We start from the raw sequence: 17,323 nt of genomic DNA, 5'->3' as shown, positions 1-17,323 counted from the left end.
ACTTAGAGGACAACAATATATGCATCTCATCGTCTGGATTCTGTTATGTGTGGCTGTTGCATAGAGATCACATTCTGTTTGAAAAACTTATCAAACTGAATGTAATCCCCCAGGAGCTACACTTACACGCCAATGCTTTCTCCCCAGTTGGGGTGGGGCGAGAGAAGAGAGATTAAAGAATAATAAAATGCCAGTGATTTGAGCCAAGACTACTAACTTGGTGCTGAAATAAATTTAGATCTCAAAATACTGAGTTAGTCACAATGCTAGAATGTTGGGACTCTTGTTTAGAAAAGCAAATTCAAATCACAGTCCTGACTGATTTTTAAGTTAGATTTTCACTGCAGGTTCAGTTTCATCAATCTTAGCTGGACTATCTGGAGGACAGGAAAGATAAACTGGAAATGGCACAGTACATCTCTCAGGTTGGATTCCTGGTTCATCAGCCAAAGATACAGAGTAGTGACGGGTTAGAACATAAGAAATAGGAGTTGCGGTAGGCCATTTGGCCCCTTGAGCCTGCTCCGCCATTTAATAGGATCATGACTGATCTGATCATGGACTCAGCTCCACTTCCCTGCTCGCTCCCCAAAACCCTTTGTTCCCCTACCACTCAAAAATCTGTCTATCTCCGCCTTAAATATATTCAATGACCCGGCCTCCACAGCTCTCTGGTGCAGTGAATTCCACAGATTTACAACCCTCAGAGAAAAAATTCCTCCTCATCTCAGTTTTAAATGAGCGGCTCCTTATTCTGAGATGATGTCGCTAATTTTAGTTTCCCCTATGAATGGAAACATCCTCTCTGCATCCACCTTGTCAAGCCCCCTCATTATCTTATATGTTTCGATAAGATCACCTCTCATTCTTCTGAACTCCAATGAGTATAGGCCCAACCTATCTTCATAGGTCAACCCCCTCATCTCCGGAATCAACCTAGTGAACTTTCTCTGAACAGCCTCCAATGCAAGTATATCCTTCCTTAAATAAGGAGACCAAAACTGCATGCAGTACTCTAGGTGTGGCCTCACCAATACCCTGTACAGTTGTAGCAGGACCTCTCTGCTTTTACACTCTACCCTCTTGCAATAAAGGCCAACATTCCATTTGCTTTCCTGATTTCTTGCTGTACCTGAATACTAACTTTTTGTGTTTCATGTACAAGGACCCCCAGGTCCCTCTGTACTGCAGCACTTGGCAATTTTTCTCCATTTAAATTTTAATTTGCTTTTCTATTTTTTCTGCCAAAGTGGATAACCTCACATTTTCCCACATTATACTCTATCTGCCAAATGTTTGCCCACTCTATATCCCTTTGCAGATTTTTTGTGTCCTCCTCACGATTTGCTTTCCCACCCATCTTTGTATCATCAGCAAACTTGGCTTCATTACACTCGGTTCCTTTATCCAAGTCATTAATATAGATTGTAAATAGTTGAGGCCCCAGCACTAGAGGCACCCCACTAGTTACTGTTTGCCACCGGAAAATGACCTGCCTCTCTGTTTTCTGTTAGTTAGCCAATCCTCTCTCCTCTATCCATGCTAATATAGTACCCATCCCTTCGCTCAACAACTATCTGCCCCACCTGTGACAGAGACTGTGGTTCTTGTATTGGACTATACAGCCACCTAAGAACTCATGTTAAGAGTGGAAGCAAGTCTTCCTCGATTCCGAGGGACTGCCTATGATGATGGATTACCCCCAACCCTGTGAATTTTTATCTTGTGCAGTAACCTTTTATGTGGCACCTTATCGAATGTATTCTGGAAATCCACATCCACTGGTTCCCCTTTATCCACCCTGCTCGCTACATCCTCAAAGAACTCCAGAAAATTTGTGAAGCATGATTTCCCTTTCATAAAACCATGCTGACTCTGCTTGATTGAATTATGTTTTTCCAAATGTCCTGCTACTGCTTCCTTAATAATGGACTCCAGCATTTTCCCCAACGACAGACGTTAGGCTAACTGGTCTTTAGTTTCCTGCTTTCTGTCTGCCTCATTTTTTAAATAGGGGTGTTACATTTATGGTTATTCAATCCGCTGGGACCTCCTCAGAATCCAGGGAATTTTGGTAGATTACAACCATGCATCCACTATCTCTGCAGCCACTTCTTTTAAGACCCTAGGATGTAAGCCATCAGGTCCAGGGGCCTTGTCCGCCTTTTATTTTGGGTTCAATGCAGATTTTGGTTAGCTTGGCTATCCTAAACTTTGGATTCAGGAGAGCTGCTATGGGTGAGTGGGGTAATGCAACAAAATAAATTGCTTACACGAGGAAAAAAAAAATTACTTTAATTTCGATTCAGAATAAATAACCTTGAGAGACTTATAATGGATCACTTAGTGTGAACCAGATATAAATTCACAACAAATGTGCACAAGGCTTTAAATCAGACTATAGATTTGTTGAAGTTCAAACTCTAGGCAAATTATGGCAAACCGGACTTCAAAAACAGGTTCAAACATAAGTATTTAGGGCCCAAGTTTCCACATGATTCGCGCCTGATTTTTAGGAGCAACTGGTGGAGAACGGACTATTTTAGAAATCGCAATTCTCCACATTTTTTTTTCTGCAGTTCTAGTCAGGTAGAACAGTTCTAGTTTAGAACAGAATTTTTTCTTCAAAAGGGGGCGTGTCCGGCCACTGACGCCTGGTTTGAAAGTTTTCACAGTGAAAATGTACTCCAAACTAAAGTAGAATGGCGCCAGTGAAGATTTTTGTAGAATTGAAAAAACCTGTTCTACACATTAAAAAATCAGGCGCAGGTTACAAATTAGGCGCCCAGAATGAGGTGGGGGGAAGGGAACTCATTAAATTCGACAATATATCCTTATTTATACTTCTACAAATATTATACAAATAAATCCAACCTGAATTAACATTTATAAGCCAAGAAAAGATTAAATAAACCATCTTCCTACCTGTGTGAAAGTGCTTCAGCCAGGGAGAATTCTGCAGCTGTTCGTGCCGCTGAGCGAGAGAGGGAGGGAGAGAGAGGAGAGGGGAGAGAGGGAGGGAGAGAGAGAAGGGGAGAGAGAGAGAGAGAGAGGGAGAGAGGGAGGGTGGCTGGGGAGAGGGGAGGGGAACAGGAGCGGGTGTCGGGTCGGGGGGGGGGGGAGCGGGTGTCGGGTCGGGGGAGCGGGCCTCGGGGCGGGGGAGAGCGGGTCTCGGGTCTCAGTCGGGGCGGGGTGGAGCGGGTCTCGGGTCTCGGAGAGCGGCTGTCGGGGCGGGTCTGGTCGGCGGGGGGGGGGGGGGGGGGGGAGCGAGTGTCGGGTCTGGTCGGGCGGGGAGCAGGAGCTGGCCGTGGGAGGAGCCTCATTCACGCAGCCCCAGTGAGGCCATTCAGCCAGGGCTAGGGGCTGCGTGCTTCGGGCCCCTCCCACACAGTTCGGCGCCTGGAGCTACTGCACTTCCGTGCCGACTGTAGCGCGCATGTGCAGAGGTCCCGGCGCTGAAAACAGTGCCGGGACCTGGCTCCGCCCCCCCCACAGCTTGTGCCGGCTGCGCCGAGTGCCACAGGACCTGTAAGTCGGTGGAGAATACCGAAGATTTTTTTAGGCGCCGTTTTAGGCGCAAAAAACGGGCGCCCAGCTCGGAGGGGCGCCCTTTTTTTTCTTGTGGAAACTTGGGCCCTTAGAGTGGCCTTGGTATTTTTGGCATATTTTAAAAGTAGGGTGCCAATGCAGACTGCATTAAGCTTGGAGCCAAAAATAGCTGCAAGTATTTCGAAGAGCTATTGAAGAAACTCAACCAAAAAATGAAAATACAATACCAGCTGTTTGCGCACTTTGCAGACTATGTAAAGACTGTTATTGAAATTCATTAATATGGCTATATTGCCATTACACTGTCCATTGCTTTACATTAGCCTAATAACATTTCCATTAACTTGAAATGCTTATTTACATTAGTTCTCGTTAGCTGATCAGAAAACAATGCTTTCTCAATGAAAAAGATCCTGTTATGATAAAAGTCTGTTATCACAAAAAATGTGACCAGCTCCTATGATTGCAGCTACAGCTATATTACTTTTGATACAACTAACCACTTTTAGCATGGTGTTTTAATGCATCAAACAAAATTTCATTATAAACTCAGCTTTTTGACTTAGTTAAAAAATCTCAACCAGTTATTAGTCTTTGCTAAAGGAGAAAGGGATTCTATAGCACTTCTATAATTTCAAAAATAAATTGTTGTAAATCTTTTTTTTCAAAAAAGAGACCTGAAAATCCAAGAACCCACATGAATACGACTTGACTTTAGAACACAGGTGATCCATCTTGGATCTGCTGCTTACCGTGTGTTAAGTGACAGCAGAAAAGTCAGTATGTCCAGCAGCAGTTGTTCGCCACTATCTCTCATTCTTCCACTTCCCCAGTCCAACATTGCCAGGGTCCCCTGGCTTAGGAAAAGAACAGCATCATCAGGAGGCGCAGCATTGTAAATTCCCCCACAACTCTGAATTAGCCATCCTGGTACATCATGGACTCTTCTCGTGGATTTAAAAAGCAGATCATGAACCTTCCAAAAAGATAAAGAATTGAACCAATTAAGCTACAAAAATCAATAGACAATTTAAAAACTATTGGGCCAAATCTTGCAGGGCATCTCGCAGCACACGCTGTTAGTTAAACATTTTCCTCCACCCTTCCGACATAACTTGCTGGAAATGCGAGCTGATAATGGTGTGGCGATGATAACGGGGCATAAGGAACCTTATTGACTGATGGAACCAACAGTGTACCTCCTTAACCAATGAGATTTAAGGGTTGAGAAAGAACTAGAGGAACAATGGAGAAGGGGGTGAATTAAAATCAAATCAGGTAGAGAAGGGGAAATGGAGAGACAGAAGGAAGAGTAAGCAAAAAAAATTTAAACATTTAAAATTAAACATCTTTAAAACCTCTGACACAAGATTGAACACTTTAAATTGTTTCCATTCTGGGCCATAGGTTCATTGGCATTGCAGCAACAAAAAGAGTACTTGCACTCTTAATCACCAGTGCTAACTTTCTGCAGTGAGTTTAATGGGTAATTAATGTGCAAATCTAGCAAGTTCTTAAAAATAATAGGCAAAAAATAGAGAGATGCCATTTGTGCAAAGCAAATGGCAGAGCGGCGTAAATCAACCAGCAATTTCTGGAGATTCGCAATACACGGCGTATCTCTTAATCCCCTGAACTTGCTGGCCTCTTTGTGCATGAATAACGGTGTGCGCCATTAACACATCATTATTTTGCCAGCAAGATCCAGCCCAAGATTTTCGTCCATATGTTTCCTGAGCAATTTACACCTCTCCAAAACCAAAAGTAGGAGTAGAGCAATGCCACTTTTAAGTGGGTAACTATGAACAAAGAATGATTTGAAACAGCAAAAAATATGGGGCAATTGTGGGGAAAAGGGAGTTGCAGAGGATACAATTATTTTTGCAGTTGTGGGTCTGTCCCAATCAATTTCTCCTCTCACTACCAATTTTAATGTCAACATTAACAGCCTGCTTTAAAGTGCCTCCCTGCCTTCCGAACTCTGAAACAAGTATCCAATTTGTTACTGAAACAGCTCCTCTTACTCAAGCACTCTGCTCACTCTGATTTAAGTTAGCCTGAAAGTGGCAGAGAAAACATTAATTTTGCAAAAAGAAAATAGTGCCCAATTGCAGAGCTCACTTCTCACACTGCAGTTTGCTGTTGGTTCCTGCGGATGTGTACAACGCAACACATGTGGCTTCATTACCTCCTTGACGGAGTGGTCCACGTCAAAGCTGCCAGTTCTCGAGATATTGAGGGCGGTGCAACATGGAGCATTAACTGTCCCTGCAGGTTTAGGTTAGTACATTGCAGTCAAAGGCTACCTGGTGAGCCCGAGTTCTCCAGACACTGCTAATTTTGTCAAGCACAAGTAGCTAGTAGGCATTATCATCATTCCCTTGAAATCAAGGAAGACTTGCTTCCACTCTAAAAGTGAGTTCTCAGGTGACTGTACAGTCCAATACGGGAGTTACAGTCTCTGTCACAGGTGGGACAGACAGTCGTTGACGGAAGGGGTGTGGTGGGGGCCTGGTTTTCTCACACGTTCCTTCCGCTGCCTGCGCTTGTTTTCGGCATGCTCTCAGCGACGAGACTCAAGGTGCTCAGCGCCCTCCTGGATGCTCTTCCTTCACTTAGAGCGATTTTTGGCCAGGGACTCCCAGGTGTCGATGGAGATGTTGCACTTTATCAAGGAGGCTTTGAGGGTGTCCTTGAAACATTTCCTCTGCCCACCTGGGGATCGCTTGCTGTGTAGGAGTTCCGAGTAGAGTACTTACTTTGGGAGTCTTGTGTCGGGCATGCGGACAATGTGGCCTGCCCAACGGAGCTGATCAAGTGTGGTCAGTGCTTCAATGCTGGGGATGTTGGCCTGATCAAGAACACGGACGTCCTCCCAGGGGATTTGCAGGATCTTGCAGAGACAGCGCTGGTGGTATTTCTCCAGCGATTTGAGGTGTCTACTGTACATGGTCCACGTCTCTGAGCTTTATAGGAGGGCGGGTATCACTACAGCCCTTTCGACCTCAAATCTGGCACCAAGCTTATGGTCTAGTAGTTAGTAGACCTACTGGATCTCATGACTTTCTGATGCCTGCTCCTCCACCACTATAGTATGCCCAACAATGGCTGCTGCATCCATGTTTTTAGTCTGAAAAATCCTACAACATTTACTGTTTTCCCACTATTCACAACTTTTTATCTTCATTATCCTCAGTAAAGCCAAGTCTAACCTGGAATATATTAATTAACTTTAACTAAGGTCTTATGTTAAATTGGCCTATTCCACTAGCATTTTTAACTCCTGTTTTTATAGAAAGCAGCATTCAGAATGGTATTGAACAAGGAAGAATAGTTCATTGGGGCTGTCTCCTGATGTTTCACCGTTTACTCACATCTATTTTTCACTAAGATTTACCAAGTTAAGTCGGACCGTAGATCTGACATACTTGTCATATAACTCATACCTTGCCCACACCTAAATAGTAGACACTGTACTCCAAAAAGTAACTAATTGCGTGAAGTACTTCAAGAAGTTTTGACAATACATTTAAGGTACTATATAAATGATGGGCTCTTCTTTTGCTTTCAATCTTAGTTATACACAAGTTCTAACAGTTATGAAAGTCTGCAGCATAATTTCAGACCTGTATGGGGCAGACTATCTCTGCGCTACAATTTAGGTTACCTTAAGAAGCAATGTTATTTGCAGAATGCAAATCTCTGCTCTCAACTTTCTGCCAGTGGGAAGCAGCCTCAATGCCCTTTAGAGTTTACAGCCATCCAGTCTAGGTGCTGAATCAGAAGGTAGCATAGTAAATGAGTAACAGGCCACGAATTTAACGGCAAGGCCTGTTTAAGTTTGTTTTAACAGTTTCCTGGCCGCAGCCAGCTAGATTAAAATTGTGGCTGGCTGACGAGGGGGTAGGAAGGCAGCCAGGGAGCGGAGCAGAGTTAAGTCCAACATGGGGGTGAGGGCAGGAAAGGGGCGCTGGCTAATCACAGTGGTCTGATCAAGTGGAGGTAAGGTTGGTGGGCCAGGTGGAAGCTCTCCTGGCCACAAGCAATGCTGTAAAGGCACTTAGCTGATGGACCCAGCCCTTCACACCTCCCTTCAGCTGTCGGGCTTCCCAAGGCCCAGGAAACAACAACAACTTGTATTTATATAGCGCCTTTAACATAGTAAAGCATCCCAAGGCACGTCACAGGAACGTAAAAAAAAAAAATTGGCACCGAGCAACATAAGGAGATATCAGGGCACATGACCTAAAGATTGGTCAAAGAGGTGGGTTTTAAGGAGTGTCTTCAAGAAGGAAAAAGAAGTAGAGAGGCAGAGAGGTTTAGGGAGGGAATTCCAGAGCTAGGCAACAGAAGGCATGGCCACCAATGGTTGAGCGATTATAATCAGGACTGCTCAGGAGGGCAGAATTAGAGGAGCACAGACATCTCAGAGGGTTGTGGGGATTGAGGGGATTACAGAGATAGGGAGGGGCGAGGCCATGGAGGGATTTGAAAACAAGGATGAGAATTTGGAAATCGAGGCATTGCTTAACTGGAAGCCAATGTAGTCAGCAAGCATAGGGATGATGGGTGTAGAATTTTGAATGACCTCAAGTTTACGGAGGCCTGCAGGCATTAAAACTAACAGTCAACTCAAATTGGAGGCACATAGCCTCCTTAAAATATTTAATGACCAACCCTCCTCCTGAGAGCAGGTTGGTCAGCCGGCCCGACCCGCCTCCATTAAAACTGGGTTGGAAGTGGATTGGAGTCTGGTTGCCCAATTTTTTTTTAAAACCACCATCCCAACCCACCCTCGGGAGATAAAATTATCGTGATTTCAGCCAGAAGACTTTTGATCCATCTAGCTCACATATCCACAGCATTCCATTGGTGCATTTCTAATAACCCTGAATCCTGAGTACAATGGAGCAACTTAAACAGGATTTGATTCCAAGATTATATTCAATTCAGATATAAAATGATTCCCTGTCACTGCATGATATGATTCAGCCCAACTTTTGATCATTTAAAATGTTACTTGCCATCTTTCCAAAATCACTAATTTGATGATCAAAGACACTTTAAATAGGCTCCCTGAGTTAGCAAAAAATCTTTTGTAAAATTTATTTCAATCAGTTAATATTAGCAAAGCATTAAGGGCTCAAGTTTCCACACGCGCCTAGAATGGTGCAGTCCCGACCTGGACGCCCGTTTTTCGCGCCACAAAGTGCGCCTAAAAAACTCCTCGGTATTCTCCACCTACTTGCAGGTCCTCTGGCCCTCGGCGCGGCCAGCACGAGCTGTGGGGGGGCGGAGCCAGGTCCCTGCGCTGAAAACAGTGCCGGGACCTCTGCACATGCGCGCTACAGTGGGCACGCAAGTGCAGTAGCTCCAGGCGCCGAACTGTGTGGGAGGGGCCCGAAGCACGCAGCCCCTAGCCCTGGCTGAATGGCCTCACTGGGGCTGCGTGAATAAGGCTCCTCCCACGGCCAGCTCCTGCTCCCCCCCCCGACCAGACCCGACACCCGCTCCCCGCCCCCGCCCCCTGCCTCCGGACCAGACCCGACACCCGCTCCCCCCCCCCGCCCTGCCTCCGGACCAGACCCGACACTCGCTCCCCGCCCCCGCCCTGCCTCCGGACCAGACCCGACACCCGCTCCCCGCCCCCCCTGCCTCCGGACCAGACCCGACACCCGCTCCCCGCCCCCGCCCTGCCTCCGGACCAGACCCGACACTCGCTCCCCGCCCTGCCTCCGGACCAGACCCGACACTCGCTCCCCGCCCCCGCCCTGCCTCCGGACCAGACCCGACACTCGCTCCCCCCTGCCTCCGGACCAGACCCGACACTCGCTCCCCGCACCCCCCCTGCCTCCGGACCAGACCCGACACCCGCTCCCCCCCCACCGCCCTGCCTCCGGACCAGACCCGACACTCGCTCCCCGCCCCCCCCCTGCCTCCGCACCAGACCCGACACCCGCTCCCCGCCCCCCCCCCTGCCTCCGGACCAGACCCGACACTCGCTCCCCGCCCCCCCCCTGCCTCCGCACCAGACCCGACACCCGCTCCCCGCCCCCGCCCTGCCTCCGGACCAGACCCGACACCCGCTTCCCGCCCCCCCCCCCCCCCCGCCTCCGGACCAGACCCGACACCCGCTACCCCGCCCCCGCCCTGCCTCCGGACCAGACCCGACACCCGCTTCCCGCCCCCCCCCCCCCCCGCCTCCGGACCAGACCCGACACCCGCTCCCCGCCCCCGCCCTGCCTCCGGACCAGACCCGACACCCGCTCCCCGCCCCCGCCCTGCCTCCGGACCAGACCCGACACCCGCTCCCCGCCCCCCCTGCCTCCGGACCAGACCCGACACCCGCTCCCCGCCCCCCCCTGCCTCCGGACCAGACCCGACACCCGCGCTCCCGCCCCCCGACCCGACCCCCCCCACTGGACCCGACCCGACTCCCGCTCCCGGACTGGATCCGACCTGACCTCCCCCCCTCCCTCTCTCTCTCTCTCTCTCTCTCACCCCCCCTCTCCCTCTCCCCCCCCTCTCCCTCCTCTCCCTTCTCCCTTCCCCCCCCCGACCCGACCCAACCCAACGCCACCTACCTGTAAATCTGGTGCTGGGGAGGGGTTGGCAGCCTTCGGTCCCGAAAGACCTGCCTGAAGCACTTTCACACAGGTAGGAAGATGGTTTATTTAATCTTTTCTTTGCTTATAAATGTTTATTCAGGTTGGATTTATTTGTATAATATTTGTGTAAGTATAAATAAGGATTTATTGTAGTATTTAATGAGTTCCCTTCCCCCCCTCCCCCACCTCGTTCTGGACGCCTAATTTGTAACCTGCGCCTGATTTTTTAATGTGTAGAACAGGTTTTTTCAGTTCTACAAAAATCTTCACTTGCTCCATTCTACTTTAGTTTGGAGTACGTTTTCACTGTGGAAACTTTCAAATCAGGCGTCAGTGGCCGGACACGCCCCCTTTTGAAGAAAAAATTCTGTTCCAAAGTAGAACTGTTCTACCTGACTAGAACTGCAGAAAAAAAAATGTGGAGAATTGCGATTTCTAAGATAGTCCGTTCTCCACCAGTTGCTCCTAAAAATCAGGCGCAAATCATGTGGAAACTTGGGCCCATTATGTTGTGATCACTCTTAATACTTATTATTCTGAATCTACATGTATGTTTTATTTTCAAAATTTAAAAAAACCTTGACGTTAATCAGGTCACATCCTCCTCATAACAGTTTGTTAAGTGAATCATTGCTCATCTTCCGGCATTTCACATCAAACAGGCAAAAACATTAACTTCAAACAATCTCTCCAAAGAACAGTCCCACTCACCAACTTTGGCAACAATTCATCACAATCCACAATAGTCTTGATAAACAGAAGTGCAGCCATCCCTGCTGTACTCTGAACGGTCTGTAAGAAATCTCCTGTAAGGCAGGAGGAAAAAAACTGATTTGAAACGATTTCACCAAAACAATTCCAGTAAAATTAGATGGCTTATTTGTTATTTTTAGAAATTGGGAGGAAGGGAAGAGAAGAGAAGGAATGGGACAGGGTAAGAGAGAAAACATGCAACTTGCTTTCTATATCTGTAATAAATTATCTGCTATACTTTTGATTAAGAGGACAAATTTGTTGGTCACTGTCCTGTACTGTTCATCCAACAGTAGTTTCCGATTTTTTTTGTCTTATAACACTCCTGTGAAGCGCCTTGGGACATTTCACTGCATTAAAGGTGCTATACGTGTACAAGTTATAGAGTCATAGAGTCATTACGGCACAGAAGGAGGCCATTCGGCCCATCAAGCCTTCTCTGTAGAACAATCCAATCAGTCTCATTCCACCACTCTATCCCCGTAGCCCTGCAAGTTTATTTCCCTCAAGTGTCCATCCAATTTTCTTTTGAAATTATTGATCATCTCTGCTTCCACCAACCTTGCAGGCAGCGAGTTTCAGGTCATTACCACTCGCTGCATGAAAAGGTTCTTCCTCTCATCCCCCTTGAATATCTTGCCCAAAACCTTAAATCTGTGTCCCCTTAGTCCTTGTAGCATCAGCTAATGGGAACAGCTTTTCTCTGCTAACTTATCTAAACCTGTCATAATCTTGTACCCCTCTATCAAGTTGTTGTGTTGCTGTTGTTGATAAACTCACCATCTAGGAGTATTTCAATGAAGCATGTGAGCAGCCCACACATAGCTTCCCAGAGAGGTGGTTCAGCTTTTTGACAGAAAATGCCATGTATTTTCTCTTGAACTTTCTGAACAAGGACCATTGAAGCTTTCAAGGTTAGCAGTGAATCATGCATCAGCTTGTTTTGCAGAATGTGTTGCCCACCAAGGTTCCTGAAAAATTAAAAATCAGTCATCTTTAATCTCAAAAATGCATTGTCAATCATAATGATTTTAGACGAAACACATATCTAATTTAATAGTGAGTCTGCAAAAATCTTATTATGGTTTTAGAAGAACATAAGAAATAAGAGCAGGAGTAGGCCATACGGCCACTCGAACCTGCTCCGCCATTTTATACGATCTTGGCTGATCCGATCATGGACTCAGCTCCACTTCCCTGCCCGCTCCCCATAACCCCTTATTCCCTTATCGGTTAAGAAACTGTCTATCTCGGTCTTAAATCTATTCAATGTCCCAGCTTCCACAGCTCTCTGAGGCAGCGAATTCCACAGATTTACAACCCTCTGAGAAAAGAAATTTCTCCTCATCTCAGTTTTAAATGGGTGGCCCCTTATTCTAAGATTATGCCCCCTAGTTCTAGTCTCCCCCATCAGTGGAAACATTCTCTCTGCATCCATCCTGTCAAAACCCCTCATAATCTTATACGTTTCGATAAGATCACCTCTCAATCTTCTGAATTCTAATGAGAAGAGGCCCAACCTACTCAACCTTCCCTCACAAGTCTCCAGAATCAACCTTGTGAACCTTCTCTGAACTGCCTCCAAAGCAAGTATATCCTTTCGTAAATATGGAAACCAAAACTGCACGCAGTATTCCAGGTGTGGCCTCACCAATACCCTGTTTAACTGTAGCAAGACTTCCCTGCTTTTATACTCCATCCCCTTTGCAATAAAGGCCAAGATTCCACTGGTCTTCCTGATCACTTGCTGTACCTGCATACTAACCTTTCGTGTTTCATGCACAAGAAACTCTAGGTCCCGCTGTACTGCAGCACTTTGCAATCTTTCTCCATTTAAATAATATAGAAACATAGAAAATAGGTGCAGGAGCAGGCCATTCAATATGATCACGGCTGATCATGCAACTTCAGTACCCCATTCCTGCCTTCTCTCCATACCCCCTGATCCCCTTAGCTGTAAGGGCCACATCTAATTCCCTCTTGAATATATCCAACGAACTGGATTCCACAACTTTCTGTGGTAGAAAATTCCACAGGTTCACCACTCTCTGGTGAAAAGGTTTCTCCTCATCTCGGTCCTCTATGGCTTACCCCTTATCCTTAGACTGTGACCCCTGGTTCTGGACTTCCCCAACATCTGGAACATTCTTCCTGCATCTAACCTGTCCAGTCCTGTCATAATTTTATATGTTTTTATGAGATCCCCTCTCATTCTTCTAAATTCCAGTGAGTATAAGCCTAGACGATCCAGTCTTTCTTCATATGTCAGTCCTGTCATCCCGGGAATTAGTCTGTTGAACCTTCGCTGCACTCTCTCAATAGCAAGCATGTCCTTCCTCAGATTAGGAGACACACAATACTCAAGGTGTGGTCTCACCAAGGCCCTGTACAACTGCAGTAAGACCTCCCTGCTCCTATACTCAAATCCTATCGCTATGAAGGCCAGCATGCCATTTGTTTTCTTTACTGCCTGCTGTACCTTCAGTGACTGGTATACCATGACACCCAGGTCTCGTTGCACCTCCCCTTTTACTAATCTGTCACCATTCAGATAATAATCTGCCTTCCTGTTTTTGCCACCAAAGTGGATAACCTCACATTTATCTACATTATACTGCATCTGCCATGCATTTGCCCATTCACCTAACCTGTCCAAGTCACCCTGCAGCCTCTTAGCGTCCTCCTCACAGCTCACAATGCCACCCAGCTTAGTGTCATCTGCAAACTTGGAGATATTACATTCAATTCCTTGCTCTTATGACTTATGAATCAATGTCATCAAAGCTAAATTTACAGCCTAATAATCTCCTCTCTGTGTTTTGAATCAGAAGTTACTGTGGTAGAAGAAAGGAAACCTGATCTTAAATGACCACAAACTTAGATAATACTGGTTAAAAATGCCAATCTCATTCGGCATTTGACCTTAACTGCAGTGAATGGCAATGTTTTTTTTGTATGTGAATAACACACAAAGCAACTCAAAGGTCACACAACAACCACAATAACATATTTATATTGCACAAATGAACAGAATAGTTTCACCTAACAGTGGTTTGATTTCAACTCCTGGTGCTTGAGTATCCACCTAGTTTACAGTGGAGTGGACTCAGAGCGCAGCAGTGGCAACATTAAAACAACTAAACATGCAACCTTGTGCCCTCATAGTCTGAACTGTAATTGTCATAGCTATGGGCTCTTCCTGATATTTGTGGAAGTTCCTGCACACACATTATGTAAAATGAAAATGGTGTCCTGCAGCAGCTTATACTACTCGAGCCAGCCATTTACATGTGCTACTGGTAAAACACCTCGTGAAGTGGGTCTCCACACTACCCAAAGCACATTTACTAACTCATTTGTAGTGTAACGCTACTATTTGAATTGAGTGCCTACAGTGGCCGCAGCATCTTAACACAAGTGCAGCATAAAAGAAGTGCAGTTTAGCACCAAATTCAGTAATTTTACAATCCTGAATCACATGGTCAATAGATGACTTTTGCTTAACTCTTATAATTACAAGTCTCATCACATTTGAAATTGTTTTATTTGCAATCCTGAACGAACAAAGTTACATTTTAAAAATACTCACTTATTTTGCAACTTAAAATCCACCAATGCCATATGTAGAAACTGAAGAACTACAAAATAAAGTAGAAATAATTACAGCAGCAAGTTTACAAATTACCTCAATTATTTTCAAGCTAATCCGTACCGGTCACATTTCTGGACATCCTGACCATTTTTCCACAGAATGGAATTCTAAAAAGAGTTACTTCCAAAGCTGTTTTTTTTTTAAAGCAATGTGTATTCTCATGTTTATTTTTTTTTAAAAAGGCTCTTGGGTTAAAGGTGGCTAATATTCTAATTTGGAAATTGCTTCTCTCAGAGTTTAAACAACAATTGATTCATTCGTTTGTCTGAGGACTTGGAAAGACACTTCTCACCGTTGTGTTTGAAAACCTTTTGATCTCTCTTGGTCTGTGAGCCGTTAGGCTTTTTAACATCGATGAGAGGCTTTTAAGAACACGAAACAAGCACCAAAGAATGCAACCAGGCTTTTGGAGATGGACGGCTGCAAGTAGCAAAAGGCTGCAAAAGACAAGGGACTGCAGGGCCAGCAGTTCTGCCCTGGGACTGCAGAGGGATAATTCTGATTAAGTTAATTAAGATAACCCTGTGAAGTGGGGGTAGAATCACACGTTCGTTATTTTGTATAATTATAGATATAAGTGACATAGTTTGAACTAAGCAACTCTGATCATATCTATTACTCTGTGCATTTCATCATCCTATGGAATTAAGCAGCTTACGTTCCAAACCAAACTTTGCCTCAGTTAGCATTAAGTCAGTCCTCCTTTCGAGAGATTGAAGAAACAAATATGCAAAAGACCCCAATATGCATTCCAGATTGCCAGGGAATGTTGCTGTCCAAATAGAGATAGGGCACTGCAAGTCAATTTTGATAAAATTAAGATGCTTAGACTGCTTCAGAGAGCGACTGATGCCACTGAAACCTCAAAAGTATCTATGAAGGACTCAAATTTATAACAAAACCAAACTTCAAAGCAAAACATTTCATTTAGTCTTAAACAATTGTCCATACTGGGATGAGCAAATTAAACCAATGGCAAATTTGCTTCAATAAATCATTTTGACACTGAAGACAACATTCATACTGTATTACCCATGGAGAGTCAAAAGTACAGATTGCAGGGGAAGTGGGATGATTGCAACAAAATAAAATGGACATGTGTAAGTGAACAACTTTCTAAACCAAAAATATAAAACAGAATAACCTACCCTCCAGATAGAGACACTGCATACACTTTTCACCTGTGAAGACAAAACCAACTTAGACTGATTACTTTATTGAACATGCACCACAATTACAAATGAAAAATGTCAAATCGCAACATGCAGTTTCCTATTCATTCTTGTCCAGGACCTCAGATTAGCAGAACATTTCATCTCCCTCATTATTTCTTTCCTTTTACAACCTTTCAGGTTTTTATAATCCAAGCTTGGCAAAACCAAATTACTTTCTGATAGAAGAAATAAGAAAGGCTATTTCCGCTTGTTGGGATGTCAATGATGAGGGGGGGTTCAATTATAAATTATCACCGAGAAAAAGAGGGCTGTTGAAGCATCGAATGCTTTATCACAAGGAGTGATGGAGTCAGAGACAACTGCATTTTTAAGGGAAAATTAGATAAATATCTGAAGCAGGGAAAGATACAGGGCTATAGGGAGAATTTGGGATAGCAGAATTAGTTTTGGATTGCTTTAAGCAAAGGGCCAACACAATCATGATAGTCTGAATAGCCTCCTGCTACACTGTAAACTTCTATGGTTCTAAGTCTATGTACAAGTCAGTTTTATATCATCCACTAAAGAATAACAACTTTTATTTATAAAGCGCCTTTAACATAGTAAAAAACGTTCCAAGGCGCTTCACAGCAGTGTTACAAGAAAAATTTGACACCGAGCCACAAAAGAAGAAATTAAGGCAGATGACCAAAAGCTTGTTTAAAGAGGTAGGTTTTAAGGAGTGCCTCAAAAGGAGGAAAGAGCGGTAGAGAGGCAGAAAGGTTTAGGGAGGGAGTTCCAGAGCTTAGGGCCCAAACAGCTGAAGGCACAGCCACCAATGGTTGAGCAGTTATAATCAGGGATGTTTAAGAGGCCAGAATTTGAGGAGCGCAGACATCTTGTTGGGTTGTGAGGCTGAAAAAGTTTAGAGATAAAGAGGGGCAAGGCCATGGAGTGATTTGTAAACAAGGATGAGAATTTTGAAATCAAGGTGTTGTTTAACTGGGAGCCAATGTAGGTCAGAAAGCACAGGGGTGATGGGTGGCCGTGACTTGGTGCGAGTTAGTACATGGGCTGCTAAGTTTTGGATGACCTCAAGTTTACGTAGTGTAGAATGTGGGAGGCTGGCCAGGAGTGCAATGCAAGATATAGGAGGAACATCAACTTTAACAAAGGGCATGTAGAAAGCCCTGAATATAGAATAATTAAAGCTCATGCACTCGATCAATCTTACCCAGGCTAAAATTCTCCATACATGATGCAATGGAATCAATCACCTTCCTAACACGGGATTTATCCACGGTCACCAATTCTTTCCTCAGGCAATTGATGAGGCAGCTAACCACTTCTTCCTTCAGGTCTTCAGGAATGCTACTCAGTGCACTGCAAAAGAACATTAGTGTTAAGTTAGAATGAAGCCTTTTGTGCAAAAATATTGGCCCAAAAATTGCGGTTGGAGGCTTCCTGCGGCCGGATGGCTCCGACCGAAAATATTTTTAGGAAAGTACCTGGTGGTCCCAGAGGAACGTAGACTTGCGCTCTGAGGCATAGCTAGCTGTGCAGTCCAGCGTAGTGGCCTATGTATTCCAGGAGCGCATGTGCAGCCT

General features: G+C 45.1%; 1 protein-coding gene across 1 annotated transcript in view; it reads right to left on the bottom strand.

Moving 5' to 3' along the window:
- thada (THADA armadillo repeat containing) overlaps positions 1–17,323 on the bottom strand; it is a 559,310-nt gene that overhangs the window by 516,491 nt on the left and 25,496 nt on the right. The window contains exons 4-9 of the mRNA XM_070889374.1: positions 16,951–17,099; positions 15,711–15,743; positions 14,500–14,548; positions 11,691–11,881; positions 10,869–10,963; positions 4,302–4,525 (exon numbers count right to left, since the gene is read on the bottom strand). Of these exons, the coding sequence (XP_070745475.1) occupies positions 4,302–4,525; positions 10,869–10,963; positions 11,691–11,881; positions 14,500–14,548; positions 15,711–15,743; positions 16,951–17,099 (741 nt within the window). The remainder of the gene's footprint in view (positions 1–4,301; positions 4,526–10,868; positions 10,964–11,690; positions 11,882–14,499; positions 14,549–15,710; positions 15,744–16,950; positions 17,100–17,323) is intronic.

Source organism: Pristiophorus japonicus, chromosome 9 (genome assembly GCF_044704955.1).
Source record: "Pristiophorus japonicus isolate sPriJap1 chromosome 9, sPriJap1.hap1, whole genome shotgun sequence".
Classification (NCBI taxonomy): Eukaryota; Metazoa; Chordata; class Chondrichthyes; family Pristiophoridae; genus Pristiophorus; species Pristiophorus japonicus.
This window is presented reverse-complemented; position numbering and strand designations above follow the sequence as displayed.